Source organism: Telopea speciosissima, chromosome 9 (assembly GCF_018873765.1).
Source record: "Telopea speciosissima isolate NSW1024214 ecotype Mountain lineage chromosome 9, Tspe_v1, whole genome shotgun sequence".
NCBI lineage: Eukaryota > Viridiplantae > Streptophyta > Magnoliopsida > Proteales > Proteaceae > Telopea > Telopea speciosissima.
The window spans coordinates 25,492,837-25,513,273 of record NC_057924.1 but is presented as its reverse complement, the minus strand read 5'-3'; the positions used below and the strand labels follow the sequence as shown (position 1 = coordinate 25,513,273).

The following is a 20,437-nucleotide window of genomic DNA, read 5'->3' as shown; positions in this document are numbered from 1 at the left end:
CTCTTCCTTCAGTTCTGGCATGAAATTGAGGCCGATTGTCTTGCACTCAAAGATGGGGGAAGGAGTGTAAAAAGAGGGAAAGTAGGCACGTAGCCAAATCTATAGCAGCTAAGAGGAGCCACCGCTAGACTCAAGTTGGAACAGACTATGGCACTACAGCCTCGGTAGAGCGATGCCAGAGCAAATGAGGTAAGATCTATGGAACGACCTCGAGATAAAGCGTTTGCTAGACGAAGATCAATCTTGGCAATCTTGTTAGACTTGATACAGGCAAGATAAAGGCAAATCCAAAAGAGAAGGAAGGCCACAAATTTGGCCTCAGAGACTGGACCCTTGGTTTGGCGGACCGTGGACAGATACATGCCGTAGCTGGCCTTCTTGGTAAAGTCCATGTCATGGTGCTCTTCATAGCCTTTGGGGTCTAAGGTCCCGACAGATGCTCCGTGGAACTCAGGGCCAATAGCCTTAAGACCGGTCAAGGCACCTACATCTAGAAGGGTAGGGCTCATGGGACCACAAGGGAAAAGAAAAGTGTTGGTAGAGTTGGACCAAAAGCGGAGGGCAACTTGCAATAAAGGAAGATCAAGAGGGATAGCGACGCTTGACATCTCTATAACATTGAGGATCCCTAAAGCAGAAAAGTGGTCTCGCTGACTGTCCACAACGGTCCACCCATGCCTCCCAGTTAGGAAGATAGGATGGCTAGAGGTGACTGAATGGCTTTGGCTTGGCATTAAAAGGGGTAGGAGAGCAGAGAAGAATGGTTTCCTCTTTGTGCTGAGGAAAGTTGGGGATAGGGACTGGCATAAAAGGATGAGCAGGCCCAAGTGAAAACAGAGGGGGTTCAGGGTTAGGAATAAGTACCTTGAAGCGAGAGAAAGTTGGAAGCTGAGCTTGCTTCGCTTTCAGGATCCTTTCCAGCTCTTGTTCTTTTTAAGAGATTGCAGGAAAGGGAGGAAGGTCTTCCATGGCACAGGCAGAGGCAGGAAGAGAGAGGCTGGAGAAGAAGATGAGCAGTAACAGAGGGAAATTCAGAGGGTTTTCGCACATTTAAAGGGAAAACCTAGGACAAGGAGTTGTGGTGCCAGTTTGAAATTCAAATTTCAAAGGAAGGTATAATTACCTCGTCTGCTGGGAAGAAGGCCGACGATTGAGGTAACGACCAAGGTGATGCAAGGATGATGTGTTGATCAAAGAGAAGCAGGAATTAATTAGCAAAGACGCGTTGGTCTGATTGGCGGGCTTTGCAATCAGTAGAGTTCTAGGAAACCTCAAAGACCGACGTGGGAATTACACAACCTCCTAAAGCTAGTTGGGCCACGTGGCACCGCCTCAAGAGGTTGTGACGGGCAATTGTTGGGGGTCATTTCACGATGGTTGACACATCATCAGATAGGATGACGTGAATTGACTGTGTCAAAGTTAGTCGAGGGAATATCTCCCACAGGGTAACGCCTCCTATTCCCAAGGAGAAAGAGATAAAGGCCACTACCCCCATATTAGCATGGGCCAAGGGAGAATCAAGGAATGCCGTAGTAATGGGCCACGTGGTGAGCAGGAAAATAGGGCATGTAGGCCACTATGGAGGAGGCAGCCGCCACTACCAAGAGATTGGAAGCTACTATAAAGGCCAAGGACTATCGCGCAGAAGGACACACACTATAACTACAACTCTTGGCATTTATTCCTTTAATATTTGTTAGCTTTCTATTTTAGTTTTTGTCTTAATTTGGGAAGTGTACTTACTGTCAGCAGATCAGCCATTGAGAGGAAGGATCAGGGATTCATTCATCTCCAACAGTGTGGTGTGATCTGTAATTGGTTTGTGTACTTTTTCATTGTTTAATCATTTATTTAATTATGTGTTTGTCTTTGTGTACCACATAGATCCTTGTTATTCATTTTTGTATGCTTTTAGTGAATCCCATTGAGGCCGTTACCTCCAACGTCTAACCCAAAGGTCCTTAGAGTTCACTCAGGCACGAGGGAACCCTACATTCCCTGGTTGAAAGTTAGATAGGCAACAACCCCAGCCTGTTTGAGCCTGCGTCAAAGGTTTTGGCATGCCCTGCACCCATTCTAGCCCGCGCCACTTTGTGAGAGTGTTGGACATCTTCACCACCAACACTTCCCGAAGCCTAAATTGAGATATAAGAGCTCAATTTCATATGTAAACATCATTCTTGAGGTCAATTGCATCAATCCAAACCAAAACCTCCCTAAAGCCCTGTTTTCCCTCTGATTCTACTGTTGTAGACTCTCTGGATGATATCCCTGGTCAACCACCCCTATCATCTAGAGTTACTTTCATGTCTATTTGAATTGGAAACTCATTCCAACCCACTCCCAATCCGTGTGTTTGACTTGTCAACCATAGGATAACACTGCTCGATCGGCAAAACCTATCGGCAACCATCTTGAGGACTAATTCAATCTCGCGAATGAAAACTCAAACTCAATAAGGTGAGTGGAGATAGACAAATGATTTCTTTTTAGGAATGTTTATTTCATTTAGTTGTTTTGTTAGGTGTCATGCATGTGTATGAGAATTGTTCTTATATATCGTTTGAAACTATTCTATTGATTTATTTTTGTTTATGAAATATGGTTTATGGAATTGTGGATAGCTATTGATGTGATGGTGAAATATGTGGAAATATGAATCTTTGCCATGTTAGAGTAGATGCCGTAATTGGCTTGGAAACAAGAGGTATGATGTGCTGTAGTATGGAATGCGGGAGCACCATACACCTCGTACTATGTCATTTAGTCTACATAAGGCTAGGAATGTCACTCCCTGGTGCTATGACCCTTACCAACAGGGGTCTATGTGTTGGATAGTCCTCATTGGGGAAACCAGCATAACCGATTGAGATACTGAGAACGGTGATTTCTAATTGAGGATCGGAACGGTGGTAGATGACTAAATCTTGGGGGTTTGCTGGGTAAACCAGCATTACCAATGGAGGTATTGTGATCGATGAGTCCAACTGAGGACCGGGACCGACAGGCTCCTAGCGTAACTTGGGTTTAACATTGTCAACAGAGGGGATGATACCTAGTGTGTTGCTGTAGCACAAGCTTAGAGACTTAGGCCTTGTTGTTAGGTAGAATTAAGATTAAAATTGAATCTCATGCATATAGGATCTTGTTTGCGAATGCTTGCATGGTTTATCTTCACTCGCTGGGCTCGGTGGAGCTCATCCCTGTGGAATTCCCTTTTTTTTTGTAGATGATCTTGTAGGTGGAAGACATGATGGCGGGGAGGACTATCTTGAGGAGGAGATTGATGGTGATTATGAGTATTTTAGTGTGGACCCTGAGGGGTGGAACCCCTCTCTTACGGGTGATAAATATTTCTTTGGATGATATGACTTAGCAGTGTTGGACTTTCTTTTGATGTTGTTATAACATTCTTTGGGTGGCCCGGGTTCCACTGTAAATATTTGTTAAGTTTACAAGTTGTTTTGAGGGCATGTTGTGATATAATCCAGGTTGCGAGATAATCAAACAAGATAATGATGTAAACATAACTACTATATATATAATCCTTCTGTGCACTCTAATCTATGAAAATATTATTTAAATGTTTATCTGTGCTTGTGATGTATGTATAAAACATCTGGATCCTGGAGGTGTTTAAATACTTTGGGTATTCGGGTCATGAATCGAATCTTCCTAGGGGGTGGTTTTGGGGCGTGACAATATTCTCAGGGGTGCATTCGCGCACTAGAAAAATATGGGCTCATATCAGCAGAAGCCATTATTGGGTGTGATGGGCAAGGAAATTGCCATGGTTTCAGCAGGATTCGATATCCCAAGCGTGTTCATGAAGAGATTGCCTGTATCCTCCATCAAGCCTATGAAAGAATTGAGATACTCAAACCTATCATTCAGTTCCACCATATACGAGAGCCCTCAAAACCAGGTTCTCGGACTTTGTTAAGTATTCAAACAGAGAAAATAGGGAAAGTGAAGAAATTTTGAATTCGAGTTTCAGAGGACTCCAAAAAGAAAAAGAATTTCATTGATTATCATCGTTGCCTTCTCTACAAATGTAAACCTTTTTATAACTCTCCAATCAACCTCTAACTAACTCTAAACAGCTTCCCTTCCACTTGTCACTTATTCCTAACAACCACAACTAACAACTAACACATATGGTAATCTTTAGTCCACGTGGGTATCTTCTTGATTCTAGCTGTCCTCCTCTCCTGTGGCTTCTCCTCCCTTGTTGACTCATCATTATCTCTTGTTGACTCATCAGCATCAATCTCAATAGCAGATATGGCTTTCTTGGTGTTGTGTAAAATTGTCTCTTGATCCAGCAGTATAGGGGCTGCATAATTCGTATCATTACCATCCGCTTCGAAATGAACCTTGTCCTCAAGGTTCAAGGTAGGAAATTGAGAGTGAAACTCCTTCAAATTTTCCCAAGAGGCTTCCTCAGGTGGAACCTGGTCCCATTGTACCAAAATCTGATTTTGCAAGGTGCCTTTACACAAGATTGATCGAGTAGCTAACACTGCCAAAGGAGAATGAACAGGGTGATTCAAATGGCTTAATGGAGGAAGAGGATGTTGTGCACTCTCCGAAGTATCTCCCTTGAAAGGCTTGAGCAATGATACATGAAAGACAGGATGAACCCGACTTGCTGGAGGTAGCTGAAGTTTATAAGCAATATGGCCAACTTTTTGTAAAATTTTATAAGGGCCATAGAATCTGCTACTTAGCTTGTGATGTAATCGCTTGGAGACTGATAGTTGGCGATAAGGTTAAAGCTTGAGCCATACCCAATCCCCTTCAGCAAAATGGACTTCCTTGCGATGAGTATCAGCTTGTTCTTTCATCCGACGCTGAGCTTGTAGAAGATTAACCTTTAATTGATGTAGCAGCTGATGTCTATTTTGCAATTCATGATCCAAGGCTTCCAGATTGGAAAAACCAGAAATATAAGCTGGAATTGCAGGAGGTGCTCTGCCATATAAAGCCTGAAATGAAGTCATATTAATAGCACTGTGATGGGAAGTATTATACCAAAATTCTGCCCATGGAAGGAAAGGAGTCCATTGTGTAGGCTTGGTGTGGACAAAACTCCGAAGATACTGTTCTAAACACCTGTTAAGTACCTCTGTCTGGCCATCAGACTGGGGATGATAAGCTGAAGACATATTTAGAGTGGTTCCACTTAACTTGAAGAGCTGTTGCCAAAACTGGCTAATGAATATAGGATCTCTATCTGAGACGATGGACTTAGGAAAACCATGTAACTTAACCACTATGGACACAAACAGGTCAGCGGTGTCGAGAGCAGTAAAATGCGTAGATAACACACCAAAATGTGCAAATTTAGTAAGGCGATCCATCACTACCAAAATTACAGAGTAGCCTCGTGATGTAGGTAACCTTGTAATGAAATCCATCGCTATATCATCCCAGACCTGATGTGGAATAGGTAACAGTTGTAATAAACCTGCTGGTTTTGAAGTACTATATTTAGTTTGTTGGCAAACAAGACAATTTGTAATATGGGCAGTGATATCTCTCTTCAAAGTGGGCCAATAGAAAGAAGTTGAGATACGTTTATGAGTTTTGAGTATCCCAGCATGTCCGCCAATAGGACTATCATGAAACTCTTTCAGTATAGCTTGTCGAAGATCTGATGTAGAGCTGAGACAAATTCGGTTTTTGAAATACAATAAACCTTGTTTAACTTCATAACCAGTACCAAGCAACTTACCTTCTTGCAATTGTTTGTGAAGAGAAACTATTGTTGGATCAACCAAATTTTCCCTCATAAGAAGGTCCAGGAAATCAGATTGTATAGTGGAGACAGACATAAGAACACTCTCTTCCAAACCAGGAGCTCTGGATAAGGCATAACCCCCTAATTTTGTTTTCCCGGTCTGTATACAATTTTATAAGTGAAGCCTAAAAGCTTGCTTAAGTAATGATGTTGCTCCGGTGTTTGAATCACCTGATTCATGAGCTCCTTCAAACTTCTATGAGCTATAATGATAAGAAACTATTGTCCAAGAAGGTAATGTCGCCATTTGAGGATTGATTGTGAAATCACATACAGTTCTCTTACATATGCAGAAGCACTTCTCATTCGATTAGACAACTTTTTGCTGAAAAAGGCCAAAGGGTGGCCCTCTTGACTGAGGACAGCACCAACACCCACACTAGATGCATCAGTCTCTACTTCAAAATGTTTCAAAAAATCTGGCAAAGCAAGTACAGGAACTTCAAAGTATCAAATGCAAGTTGTGAGTCCTCAGTCCAATCAAAGGCGTCTTTCTTAAGAAGATTTGTGAGAGGAGCGGCAATCGAAGCATAATGGCGAATAAATCTTCTATAATAACCAGTCAGCCCCAAAAAACCCCTTAGCTGTTTAAGAGTTTGAGGTACTACCCAGTCCACCATGGCCTGTATCTTGCTTGAATCGGGTTGAACACCGAATTGAGAAACCACATGTCCCAAATATTCAATACTAGTTTGGCAAAAAGAACATTTGGACAGCTTGGCAAACAATTGATTAGTAGCAAAACAATGTAAGATAGTATGTAAGTGGTTGAGATGATCGAAACGAGGTGCTATATATCGAATATCATCAAAAAGCACTATGACAAATTTTACGAGATATGGTTTAAAAACATGATTCATGGTAGACTGAAAGGTAGACGGGGCATTTGTTAACCCAAAAGGCATAACCACAAATTCATAGTGGCCTTCATGAGTGCAAAAAGCAGTCTTACAAATATCCTCCTCCCGCATCCAAATCTGATGGTAACCAGATCTGAGGTCCAGTTTGGAAAATACACAAGCTCCATGTAGTTCATCTAGAAGTTCTTCAATAGTAGGGATTGGAAACTTGTCACGGATTGTGATGGTATTAAGTGCTCGTAATCAATACGAAATGCCACCCATCTTTTTTTTAACTAACAACACAGGGGAGGAAAAAGGACTTGTACTTGTTTCGAATGATTCCTTCTTTGGAGCATTTCGAGACCAATTTCTCAATCTCACCCTTTTGAAAGTGAAGATATTTATAGGGTCTAACAAGATGAGTTTGGAACCCTAAGTAGATGTATTTGATGATCAAATTCTCTGTGGAGGAGGTAATTCAGTTGGAGAACTAAAGACCGAATCAAATTTCTGTAACAAGGATTGTACCTCAATGGGAATATGAGCACTGGATGGTGGTGAATCTACAGAAATTTTCAAATGATAGAGAGATGCGATGCCTTCAGTACAATATAATTGGTGTAGCTGCTTTCTTGGCAAAGGATCTCCATTAATACATGGTTCTCCCTTCAATTGAACCTTAACACCCTCCCACTCAAATTCCATTGTAAGCATTTTATAATCGGTAAGAATGGGACCAAGAAGTTCAAGCCATTGGATACCCAATACAATGTCAGCACCTTCTAAAGGTAAAATAAAGAGATCAAGAGTGAAAAAATGACCCTATAGCAATAGAGGAACTGATTTACAACGTTGAGTACACAGTAAGAACTCGCCATTGCCTACATAGACCCTGAATTGCTTACAAGGATAAATGAGCAGTCCCAATCGTAGAGCTACTTTCTCTTGAATAAAATTGTGAGTGCTTCCACTATCTATCAGAATCTGAACCTGATGTTCGTGAAAATTCCCTTTTAATCGAATAGTCTTAGGACTTAATTGCCCAGCAAAAGCATGCAGACTAATTTCATATAAAGCAGCATCAGCGATGATTTCATCCTCTTGTCTGAATAATTCATTTGTTTCGCAAGATTCATCATCTTCCCCAACTAAAAGCATGAATTTATTTTTACATTTATGTCCTGGCATGAACTTATCATCACAATAATAGCGAGAGACCTTTGTCTGTTCTAGCTTTGATCTCACGGAGACAATTTCCGGACGGTAAGGTCTTAGAAGCGATAGAAGATGGAAGTGGTTTTGTGATCTGTAGGGGAAATTTCAGAACTACCATTGCAATGGAAGGAGATAAAGATCTCCAAGAACTCTTGTAATCATGGAATTTTTGCTCATGTAATCGTGCCAAGGCCATAGCATGTAATAATGACACAAGTTGAGCAATTAACACTCACGTTTCAACTCGGCTTCAATCCGATATAAAAAAACTGATGAGAAAAGTCTCGAAAAGGTCGGTTACCTTATAAGAGAGCCTTTCGAATCGTTCTTGATAAACGAAGCAACGTAGACGTTTGTTGCAATTTTGCAAGTGCTCCTCTATGATCTTCAAATAGGGAAGGACCAAATCGTAGTGTCAAAGCCTAAAAACCCCTTCCATCCATTGATTAAGCCACTTGATTGCATCCATTGGAACCAACTCGAGCAGGGCCATCTAAATGGAACGGCCGAAGCAACCGTTGATCGTGCGGGTGGAATGGAAATCAAAGAATTTTTCAATCTTGAATACCCATCCGGTAGGATCTGTACCATCAAACCTAGGTACATCCAATCGCATAAATCGTGGAGAATGAAATTGAGAAGATCGCTGCAGATTATCGTCTAGGTGATTTGCAGTAGCAATTGGAGAGGGATTTGCAGCAGTGGTTGGAGAGTGATTTATTAACGCCTCAATCTTGGCATCCGTAGCAAGCATGAACGAATGCAGAGCTTGAGTGAGTTTATCTAACTTGTCATCTGTCTTTTCTCCATTTATCATCAAGCCTGTTGGATCTTGTACCGTCAGCCATGAGTGGAAGATGAAGAAATGAAAGCACCAATGTTAAGTATTCACACAGAGAAAACAGGGAAAGTGAAGAAATTCTGAATTCGAGTTTCAGAGGACTCCAAAAAGAAAAAGAATTTCATTGATTATCTTCGTTGCCTTCTCTACAAATGTAAACCTTTTTATAACTCTCTAATCAACCTCTAACTAACTCTAAACAGCTTCCCTTCCACTTGTCACTTATTCCTAACAACCACAACTAACAACTAACACATATGGTAATCTTTAGTCCACGTGGGTATCTTCTTGATTCTAGCTGTCCTCCTATCCTGTGGCTTCTCCTCCCTTGTTGACTCATAGTATCTCTTGTTGACTCATCAGCATCAATCTCAATAGCAGATATGGCTTTCTTGGTGTTGTGTAAAATTGTCTCTTGATCCAGCAGTATAGGGGCTGCATAATTCGTATCAGACTTGACCTAGTTATAGCATTGCACGCTGGCCTCAACTCTCTGTGCTATATCACCGTTCTGTTTCTTAAGTTCAAATATTTGGCCTCTTAGATCATCCAAATGTCGCAGCTTCCTTATCCACGACTACCTCACAAATTCGCCGTTCTAAAATATCGTTTACCTTTTCCTCTCATCGACCACTGCCTAATGGGGATCGCCTCTAGATTTGGAACTTGTGAGTGGTAACGCAGATGACATTCCTCTCTTTCTTATGTTAATCTTCATGGAAGACAGTCAAATTTGGAGCCATGGCAGAGAGATGGGTGTTCTCAAAGAATCAAACTGCTTCAAAGGGTTCGATAATGATGCAAACTTGATATTTAACAAGAGATTGGAAAAATCCGATCAATCAAAGAAGAATGAGATCATGGGAAAATATACAACCACTAGAGGAAGACAATAGAGAAAGATTGAAAAGACGAAAAGCCCACGCAGGCGAGTCGCATAGCTCATAAAGGACTAGAGAAATGGGTTTACCGTAGAAGAAAACCTAAATCGATTGATGTCACGACAAGGAATTGATCCAAAGTAGATAAGTAAAAGAGAAAATCATAGTGTTCGAATCAGAAATTGAAGAAAGAAGAAGAGGGAGGGAGGCAAGGAATGAAGTAAAATAATTGGGGGCAAAAATGAAAAAAAAAAGCATATAGAAAACCGATGTACTGTTTTGGGTAATTTTGAAATAAACAATTTTTTTTGGGAATTATAATAAAACCAAACATTAAGTTGGTAATTTGGTAAAACCAAACCCAATTATGAGCATAGTTAGTAAATATGCATATAATATGCGTATTATACTCCAAGCCAAACGTATGAATGAAAAATACATCATATTACGTATAATACTTCAGAGTCGGATAAATACGCGACTGTTAAGGGTCGACGTTTTATACACGAATAACACGCGTATCATACACGAATAATACGTTTCTAATACTAACCATTAGATATATAACTAAAATCTATCTTAATTGTTAAACCTATCTAATACTAACTGTTAGATTAAAATTAAACCAAAATTTACCACTAACCAAACATCAAAACCCTCGTTTCTTCTCCAGCGAAAAACCAAAGAAACTCGAGCGGCTGGTTCCCCTCCTCCATTCCTCTCTGTCTCTTCTTCCTCTTCTTGCATTCTTCAGGCCGGCGATTGCAGCGGTGCTTCTTGCGTTCTTCAGGCCGACGATTGCTTTGGTACTTCTAGCGTTCTTCATGCCGGCAATTGCAGCAATGCACTTGCAGTAGCAATTCGTTAAGGTATTTCCCCCTCCATTCTTCTCCATCTCTGAGTTTCAAGTTGAGGAGTGCTTTTGGATTTTAAAACACTGGATCGCATGTAATTTATTTCCTCTTTTCCTTCCAGTGGGTTCATCTTGTTTTCGTCAAATCCAAAAAACACCAGGGGAAAGAATAAGAAACCAAAGATACAGGGAATGGGGTTTAGGTTTCCTAGTTCCTTTCTATTCCATTATGATTTGTTTAAATTTTTATTTTCTGATTAGACAATTAGCAGAGCCCTATAAGATTTAGCTAAGCAGCTACTTGCTGTAAGTCAAACATTCCCCCTTAAAAAATTTGCTACCTTGATCAAGGGCAGATTTGGTCCGTAAATTGGTTTTGGTAAAATAGTGAGTATTTAAATTCGACTATATAGGATCAGTTAAAATTTCCTTGACATGAATTTATACACATGGTCCAGTAAATTCATGTCGCAGGTTCAACAAATGATGTTACATCATGGATGATCTATTGTTGTGATTATTAGGTGTATATGTTTGTTGTTGCATGGTGAATATAGCTCGTATTTTTGCTGTCGGATTCTTACAAAGCAATTGTATTAAACACGTATTATACATGTATCATATTATTGCTATACCATTTTATTGCGCCAGATTTTTGGAAAAGTAGTATTGCTGTACAGTCTCTTTGACTACCATACGTATCCGTTTCCATATAATTGCCATTCCCGAACTTAGTAACTATGATTATAAGTAATCCTATGATTTTCGAATCTTAATAACATGTGCTACTCTTAATATGAATCAGCCATGATACAACAATAAAATTACTCCTTTGTCACCAAGTGGTCACGGGTTAAAGTCTAAAAATGGCTGCCCAGTAAGACTACGATCAGTAAAGATTCTTTTATGATAGAAACGCAGTAAAGATCCGGCAGTGAGGGAACCTCGAGTAACCCTCCGTCTATCTATTTTTATTATTACCAAAAAAAAAAAAATTCTATTTTATATTATATATATATAAAAAAAAAAATCGCTATGTATCACTTTCTTATTTGGACAAACTTTTCCATTCACGCTCTAAGTCGAACGTGGCAATGAAGCATTGGCGGAGAAGGCGTGGCAGCAGAGGACGTGTACGTCACTATAAATAGGAAGGCAAGGCATGGATCGAGATTCGAAAGTCTTTCTGCCCGACTCGCCCTGTGCTTGCTAGGTCCCTGAAACCCAGCGAAGTAATTTATTTGTCTTCCCTTTACCAGTAACCTGACATACCTCAGGATCGATCTTCCGTCTCAACTTATTAAAACATTTTAGCGAGCGGAGATTGCAAATCCCTAGGGTTGTGATTGGTCAACATATTTTGCGGATTGTTTTCAGGTTTCTAGGGTTTCCTGATTTTCGATTTCGCAAGGTAAGGTTCTGAATCCGTTGGTTGCAAGCTTCTGCAGATCTGTCTGCGAAACTTCTGATCATCTTCTTCAATACATTGTTGGTATCCTAATGCATGCAATTGGATTGATTGATTGATTGATTTATGTTTTAATTTGTCGATCTGGATTTGCTCTGTGCTTCCGCCTTTAAGAACTAAATATGAAGTTTTCTCTATTCCATTGTTTTTTATTGGTGAGATCGGATGCAACTTTTTGTGGCGTTGCGAATATTCTGAATTATATATATATTTTTTAAAGGATGGAAGGTTGTAGATCTATTGAAAACAGATCCTCTGTTTATAGATCTTCTTGTCTGTATAATTGTTCCAATTATTGGCTGCTAAATTTCCTTCGAATTCTGAAACCAAATCGCTTCTGAGACATATAACGGTAGAGACTGCATGCATAGATTACTTTTTAACAGTTTTAATAATAACCTGGAAGCAAATAGACCTGTGATTGTTCTGAATCTTCTGATATGTAAATCATACGTATTTTTCGTCCATGTCCTGTCTTGATTATCAACATCTTTTTCATATGCCACAATTCTGAGTATTTTGGTGCATGCATGTTTTGTTATTTTTATTTGAGTGACGCTGTCTACTTAGATTATCAAAAGTTCTTGTCTTGTATCACGTCTCGGAGGTTCATGAGTAATGTGTGTTTTCATTTCCTTTCTTGTCTAAGCGAAGCTCTGTGATCCAGCCGGAGGGGAGAAGAAGAGAATTACCTGCGATAGAATGAGAACCTGAATTTTTTTTTTGGCTTACGGTTCATGTTCTGAACCAACTTCTGATTCAGGAACCACTGGTTCACTTATTCCGTGGGAGATTTTAGTCCTTATTTCTTGTACTTCTTGGTTAAGATAGGAAACTTCCAACTTAGCCTACGCAGATAGGAAGTTCCTTTTCCTGTTTGGTTTTCCTATATTAGAGTCATAGTAATGTCGGGTCACTCCTTATTGAAGCTCAAGCATAGGAGATTCCTTGCTAGTTTTAATAGTTTGTTTAGTCCAAAACACGTAGTTATATATACATTGTAAGTGGTATTGCCAGATTGCCTCCTCCACGATTTAAGATAATGAAAGTTTAGCTTGTTGCCTCAGTACTGGGGTAATTCAGAGCATTGGATCTGCAATGCTCTGAAGTGATTCAGTTTCAGTCCCTGCTTGGTGATTAAGTAGGTTGATTGGGGTGATTCCAAGGTCAGGTCCCTTTTTGTCCTCTCTTTTTCCCCCCTCAATAAGGTCAATTTAAAAAATCTTCTGTGCTGTGCATGCTTTTTTTTTATCTAATTTACTTCGCTAAATAGTTCTGGTTCTGATTTTACATTCTAAATTCTTATCTCTTCTATAGAACAGTATCTAATCAATATTTCAGTCCAGTTTCAATTTTCTGATAGATTTTTGGTTTTAGTTTTCCTTGTCTCAGACGGAATCTTATCTATATATATATTTGGCTGATATTTGTTTTCTCTTAAAATCCTTGCTTCTTGATATCTGTTCTGATTTTCTTTTCAAGTTCTGGTTCAGATTTCTGTCCTGCTTCATAACTAAGATTCATTGATGCTGTTTATTTGATCTAAGCCTTATTCTTTCTACTCTAAAATATTCTAACATTCCCTGTCGGTTTAGTGACTTAGAGATTTCCTCAGATCTTTTTGATATCTTATTCTCATTCCCAAATAGGACTCGATCAACCTTTTTAACCAGATCAGAGCTCTTAATATTCCGATATTTAAATCTCCTGAAATTTGGTTTCTTACTTTGGTGCGATTCTGGAAATTATTTGGTATTTTAAACCCTATCCGTTAGGTAATTTCGATTCTCCAACAGTCTGCTTTGACAATGATAGTCTGAGCTAATACAAAATGTGTTTATTTATTTTTATTTATTTGATCATCTTTTCTAGTTTCCATCCCATACTTTTATACTGGCTGTTTTAAAATTTTTATGTCAGCAATTCCCTTTATAGTTTTAACTAGGATAATGATTTTTTTTTACTTGTTGCAATTAGATTTATTTTTTTACTCACACAGATTTGCATTTATTGCTATTTTAATTTTCTTTTGGCTCTTAAATATTCTTGTTATTCTCCTTTTGAAATTAGGGAAGTTCCTACTTCCTAGTTTCGCTTCCATTATATTTCTCATTTCCTTTTTCTTTATTGGAATAATAATGATAATCATCACAATGAGCTCATCAACATTGAATCATCATCAGCGTCAACATCATATCGTTTGTTTTATTTAACCTTTTGCCTCACTAACATTGGTGTTTTAGCTGAATTGATGCTGCTGCTGCTGACCACTTATTGATTTCAGGTCACAGGTGGGACTGTCCTAGTTTGATAATTTCAAATGGGGGGAGGATTCAGGGTTCTTCATCTTGTCAGACCATTCCTGTCATTTCTACCAGAAGTGCAGAGTGCAGACAGGAAGGTTCCATTCAGAGAGAAAGTTATATACACTGTGATCTCCCTTTTCATTTTCCTGGTCTGTAGTCAACTTCCTCTATATGGGATACACTCCACGACAGGAGCAGATCCTTTTTACTGGATGCGTGTTATTCTCGCTTCAAATCGTGGGACTGTAATGGAGCTTGGTATTACTCCCATTGTGACATCTGGACTGGTGATGCAACTTTTAGCTGGGTCAAAGATCATCGAAGTGGACAACAGTGTCCGTGAAGATCGGGCACTCTTGTAAGTATTTTTAGCAATCTTTTCTGAATAGTTTTGTGAGTCTACTGGTCCTTTTGTCCCTATTAAGCCTTGAATCCCCTGATCACATACTGTTTTTTCTTCAAATTGTGGGTCCAACTATCATCCCTATTGATGCTTTATCTTATGAACTGGGTGGGGGTCCTAATAGTCATTATGAACTTTCCCATGTCTAGTTAAATTTGGCTATTTCATAGATGACTTTGCTTCTAATTAACATGGGATAATGGCCTGGACATATTTCAAGTTTAGTTAGGAAAACAATATGGGATCTCTCTTGTTAAGCTTAATTAGGAAAACAATAAGGGATCTCTCTTCCTCGAGATTTCTATATGCTGAAGATACCTTGGGAGTCTCTCAAGTTGTTTGAACTTACTTATTAATTGCTTGTTTGACTTGTTTGTTAGCACCGTATTTTACTTTAGACCCACATGCTTTAGTGCATTGCCCTTGCTTACAATTACTTGACACTTATATTTGCTATTGTAAGTACTATGACATGTAGATGGAGAGGAGTTAGGCACCTTTGCCATTTACCACTAAATTGGGTTTGCTATTATATACTTCATCTAATGAAGCCATTGATTTCTTCTCAGAAATGGTGCTCAGAAGCTGTTGGGCATACTCATTGCTGTTGGTGAGGCGGTTGCATATGTTTTGTCTGGGATGTACGGTAGTGTCAGCCAACTTGGAGTAGGCAATGCAATTCTCATCATCATCCAGCTCTGCTTTGCGGGTATCATAGTGATATGCTTGGATGAACTTCTCCAGAAAGGTTATGGACTGGGATCTGGAATTTCCCTGTTCATAGCGACAAATATCTGGTAAGCTGCTGATTATTATTGTTGACGGTCTCCATTGCAATATAGCTTTGTTGGTTGAGTACCTTAAATAGAGACTTCTTGTTTCTTACTGCAGTGAAAACATAATTTGGAAAGCATTTAGTCCAACAACCATCAATAGTGGGCGTGGAGCTGAATTTGAAGGTGCTGTAATTGCATTATTCCATCTCCTGATAACTCGTACAGATAAGGTTCGTGCTCTTCGTGAGGCATTCTACCGGCAGAACCTACCAAATGTGACAAATTTGCTTGCTACAGTCTTGATCTTCCTCATTGTTATCTATTTCCAAGGGTTCCGTATTGTTTTGCCTGTGAGGTCGAAGAATGCCCGTGGACAACAAGGCTCATATCCAATCAAGCTTTTCTACACCTCCAACATGCCAATTATACTACAATCTGCCCTTGTTTCCAACCTTTACTTTATTTCTCAGGTGCCAAAGTTTTATTTTTGAATGTTAAGCTTTAGCTTTTCTCACTGTATCTTAAAAGCCTTGGCCTTAATACTGTTTATATTGGTGCAGTTACTGTACAGGAGGTACAGTGGAAATTTTCTTGTTAATCTACTTGGTAAGTGGAAGGAGTCGGAGTACTCTGGTGGTCAGTTTATCCCTGTTGGCGGTATTGCATACTATATCACTGCACCATCAAGGTGATGGAAAGCATCTCATTAATTTTCTGTTACTTTGCTATTTGGATGTCCTTTAACATGGCATTGTGTTATATCTCTGCCTGTGTAGAAGTCATTGATCAGATTTCTTTTTTCCCGTTTCTTTACTTGTTTACTGATGCTTGTTATTGTAACTTGGCTTATTGGGATCTCTTTTCAGCTTGGCGGATATGGCAGCCAATCCCTTCCATGCTTTGTTCTATATTGTGTTTATGCTTTCAGCTTGTGCTCTTTTCTCAAAAACTTGGATTGAAGTCTCTGGATCCTCTGCTCGAGATGTAGCCAAGCAGTTGAAGGTATCTATGTGGCCCCTGATCCTATCTGCTACGGTTTTCTTATCTATTTTTCCTAGGTAAAAGCTTTAGATGAATGCAATTGGATTTTTGAAGCTGACTTGCCCCATAGATTTTGTTTATCCCAAACTAGGGCTGCAACCGGGTCGGGTTGGGCCGGGCTTTATAGAACCCTAGCCCAACCCTAAGTCTCCTTAGCTGGGACCAAGCCTGACCCGACCTTGACTCAGGGCTAGAAAAATCCAACCTTGACCCACCCTCAAGGTCGGGCTGGGCTGACACTGATTGGCCCTGATCATGGGGAGGGGGAAAGAAATGCATGGGCTGGAATGGACTGGGGAGAACATTATCAATTTTACACAAAATAACACTCTAATAAAATGTTTTGTATCACTTATTGTCTTCGTATATAATATATTATAAAAAAAATATGGGTGACGTTTAAAGTTTATAATGTATATATTATATCAATATATAGTTTATAGTATAACTTAAATCAGGGTCAGGCTGGGTTGGGCCAAGCTTAGCCGGAAGCCTCAACCCTAGCCCGACCCGACCCTGACTCAAGGCCAGAAATTTCCAGCCCTGACCTGCTCTCAGGACCAAATAACCCAGCCTAGGTCCTGTTCGGGCTCAAGGTGGGCCAGGGCGGGTTTGGGCCGACAGGGCCAAACTTGCACCCCTATCCCAAACTGTACTGAATCATTGTTCAAATAGGTTTGCTTTAGCCAAAATTATACTGAAGCTGACCTGCCCCAATTGGGGCAATAGCTTTCTTGCTATACCAAGTAATTTGATCAATTTCCTGACGAGTCTCAATAGTTTAATTTGATTGTCTTACTGCTGCAGCTTACAAGCATCATCTAGAAGCGTCAATAGAGTATCCTTTTTTTATTCATGAAGTTAAAAGAATTTTACTTTTACAACCATGTGAAATAATTTCTATTTTATTTTGTCTTCCATAGCATTGCAATGGTCTAGTTCTTAACTTAAAATTGGCCTAGTAACCAGCATAAAAATGGTGATAAAAATAGAGTTGACTTTTTCTTTTTTCCAGAATCTAATTTGCTTTTTCTGATTTTTCCTACTTTATATTGATGTTAGAATCCCAAGCTTGTGCCTATTCATTTTGCATAAGAATCCATAAAAGACATAATTTCTACTGCTGCAAAAAGGAAGGAAATGGTTTCATTATTTCTTTCGGTGTTCATTTTTTTTTCTTCCCTGAAAAGATTTCTGTGGAATCCGACATTATGGCAGCTCCATGCAAGTAGTAGTGCATCCTGGGAATTCTCTCAGGCCATGGGAGTGGTGTCTTCATTTATTGTCCCATGGTTAGTTAATAACAGTTGGACATCTGTCATTCTTGTCTCCTTGGATGTTGGGGGAAAATAACATGAGCCAACTCCTTGGGACATAGAGCCACATTTTTTAGTGCAAACCTGAATCTGGCATTTGCTGGGGTTCCCCTATCCAGATGGAGGGGATCCACTAGCCATTGCACTGCGGTTTTTTAAATTAGAGATACACTTGCATATGGACATCTATGATGATGCCTTTTGTTAGACATTTAGTTTCGAACGTGAAATTGTTTGCTCCAAACCACATTCGAGTTTTTTCTGCTTATTGAATGAAATTGCATCTTTAGGATTAGTTTATGTGATCAGATGGCAAGTAGGATGCTTGTGAAGTATGAATGGACTACTCCATTTGATGTTCTCCTTTCTGGTTTTGCAGGAGCAACAAATGGTGATGCCCGGTCATCGGGAGTCGAATTTGCAGAAGGAATTGAACCGCTACATACCAACAGCTGCTGCCTTTGGGGGCATGTGCATTGGTGCATTGACAGTGTTGGCTGACTTCATGGGAGCGATTGGGTCGGGAACTGGAATTCTGCTTGCTGTCACGATCATATATCAATACTTTGAGACATTTGAGAAGGAGAGAGCCAGTGAACTGGGCTTCTTTGGACTTTAAGCCAGCTGGTGGTAGTTTCATTTTGAAGAATGGATGGATGGTGGTGCCAATGAGCTCCCTAACAGTTTTGGTGAGCTGAGAGATGTATGTAGATCCTTGTTTTGTTAACGTGACATGGTTAGAGATGGAGATCAAGATCGTAGAGTAGTTGAGCTGTAGTTCTTTTTTGTTTTTTTCCCCTTATTTTGTGACTTTGAATATGGTGGATTAACACATGAAGAGAGATATGCGCACTTTGTGTCCATACAAGATGCTTATGCTTACTTCTCCTTTTCTCATTTAAATCACTACCGGTACCATTGGATCCTCGGTGCAAAATGTGGTTCTTTCACAACCTTGAGGATTTTACTTGATTCTGCAAAGCTCCTAGCAGAACTTTAGAAGGAACAGTACCTCGGTGCTTGTCTGTCTGGTGCTCTCCTCATTTTTCTCCTCACCTGCCAAGTTCTGACTTCATTTTGCTGCGCTTTTATCTGTTTTTTGGCTTCTACTCGCAAGTGCTGGACCTTCGCTTTTGTGGTAGTTTGGCTTCCATATATTACCCATATACTTTATACCCCGATTTTGTGGGTACCTGGTTGTCTCTAGTTCTGCGAGGACTTGATTTTCGTTCTTTTTTACTTTTTTTCTTTTGTTTGATAAAAAGAACGACCCTCGCTTCATTTTATGATCTTTCAAAAGCAGGTCTCCTTTTGCTTTTCACTCCCCTTTTGCTTCATGGCAATGGAACGCTGTTGTGACTGGCGTATATCAAACAAGTGGATTCAACTGTTGGTTACGAACTGGAGGAACTGATGATGTTTGAGAGGAATGCTTGCCTACAGTGAGTACCTCTTGAAAGCAATCGGATATGACACACGATGTTCTGCTAAGGCAATCGTTGGTGTAGAGCTTGTAGATTTGATACTCAATATTACGTGCAATATTTCAATACAAATGTGTATGGACTCTGGACACAGATCCAATCATCCACCGACTCATTAATATTGGTCGAATGAAATCTTCATAGGTAACTCTACATACCTACAAGCGTATCAATATTATCAATTTTTACTTTCTTAGCTAATTTATGTGCCAAATTATCCTTATTCCTCCCTTTCAGGTCATCCAAACTATTCAAAAGACATTGTGTACGTATTAAAGAGGAGCAAATAAATACAGAAAATTTTGCAGAATTCAAAGTGATCAGTACTAGGCAATAGGAAAGTATTATGGATCCTGTTAAGCCCTTAAGTTAAACCTGTTCCATAGCTAGATGAATGCCCTTCGGTCTGGCTTTTAAGGTTGTTATGACATTGACCTGCCCCAAGTCAAACCTCAACTTGAGATAATCCTGGAATGAGCAAAATGGAACACTAACCAGCAGAGCCAGAAATTAAGTTAATTCTCTCATCCGTGATACGTAATAGCAGCTGCAGAACTGCAACTTCTGGCAACATTTCCACCTACAGAGGGGTCGAAGTGGGTGGGGGTGCTACCAGGAGTGCCAATTGCGTTGGGGACTGTGATTTTGAAAATAATGGCTCGAGGGGTCATTGGATTCTGTACTCTATTGGTTGACTACAGAGAGGTTATAATAATGGTTGGAGGGCTCATTGGATGCTATACTCCATTGGTTGAATACAGAGAGGATATGGCCGAGATTCCATTTAGTGCTGGATATTAGCAATTGGTTTTTAGCATTCCAGAAGGAATAGTATATGCTATAAGGGTCCCCTGCACTAGATTTTTAACATCCTTAGTGAAGGTTGGGGACGAGAGTAAAGGATGAAGTCTTTGATAGGAGGCTGAATTACCAAAGTTGAATCTTGTGCCAGTTTCTTAAACTGAAGCTTTTATATATGCATATCGGATAGGTTTTAAGATTCAATATGGTGACCTAAGTATGATTGGTCCATGAAACTTGAGCACCATCAAATTGCCATGTCGTGCACAATTTGGGCCGTCAAAAGAAACAGATTTTGCTTTTTTGTAAAGATTTTTTTTTTGGTTAAATATTTTGTGAGATGACGAACCTTTTATCCAATAGGGATGACCATTGGGTCATGTGGTGACAGTCTTAGGTTCTGC

At 39.7% G+C, this 20,437-nt stretch overlaps 1 protein-coding gene across 1 annotated transcript; it reads left to right on the top strand.

Moving 5' to 3' along the window:
* The first annotated feature begins 11,645 nt into the window (after nt 1-11,645).
* On the top strand, nt 11,646-18,607 carry LOC122640123 (protein transport protein Sec61 subunit alpha-like). Its single transcript, XM_043833258.1, has 7 exons — nt 11,646-11,849; nt 14,198-14,570; nt 15,185-15,412; nt 15,507-15,861; nt 15,952-16,079; nt 16,258-16,393; nt 18,128-18,607. Exons 2-7 carry the CDS (start codon nt 14,227-14,229, stop codon nt 18,365-18,367), a joined length of 1,431 nt encoding a protein of 476 aa, XP_043689193.1. The 5' UTR covers nt 11,646-11,849; nt 14,198-14,226; the 3' UTR covers nt 18,368-18,607.
* The last annotated feature ends 1,830 nt before the right edge of the window (nt 18,608-20,437 follow it).

Excerpts from the sequence above, each read along its gene's own strand:
- LOC122640123 (XM_043833258.1), top strand. The coding sequence starts at position 14,227 with ATGGGGGGAGGATTCAGGGTTCTTCATCTTGTCAGACCATTCCTGTCA. Across the intron at positions 15,862-15,951 it reads ACCTTTACTTTATTTCTCAG|TTACTGTACAGGAGGTACAG; the intron begins GTGCCAAAGTTT and ends ATATTGGTGCAG. Across the intron at positions 16,080-16,257 it reads TATATCACTGCACCATCAAG|CTTGGCGGATATGGCAGCCA; the intron begins GTGATGGAAAGC and ends ATCTCTTTTCAG.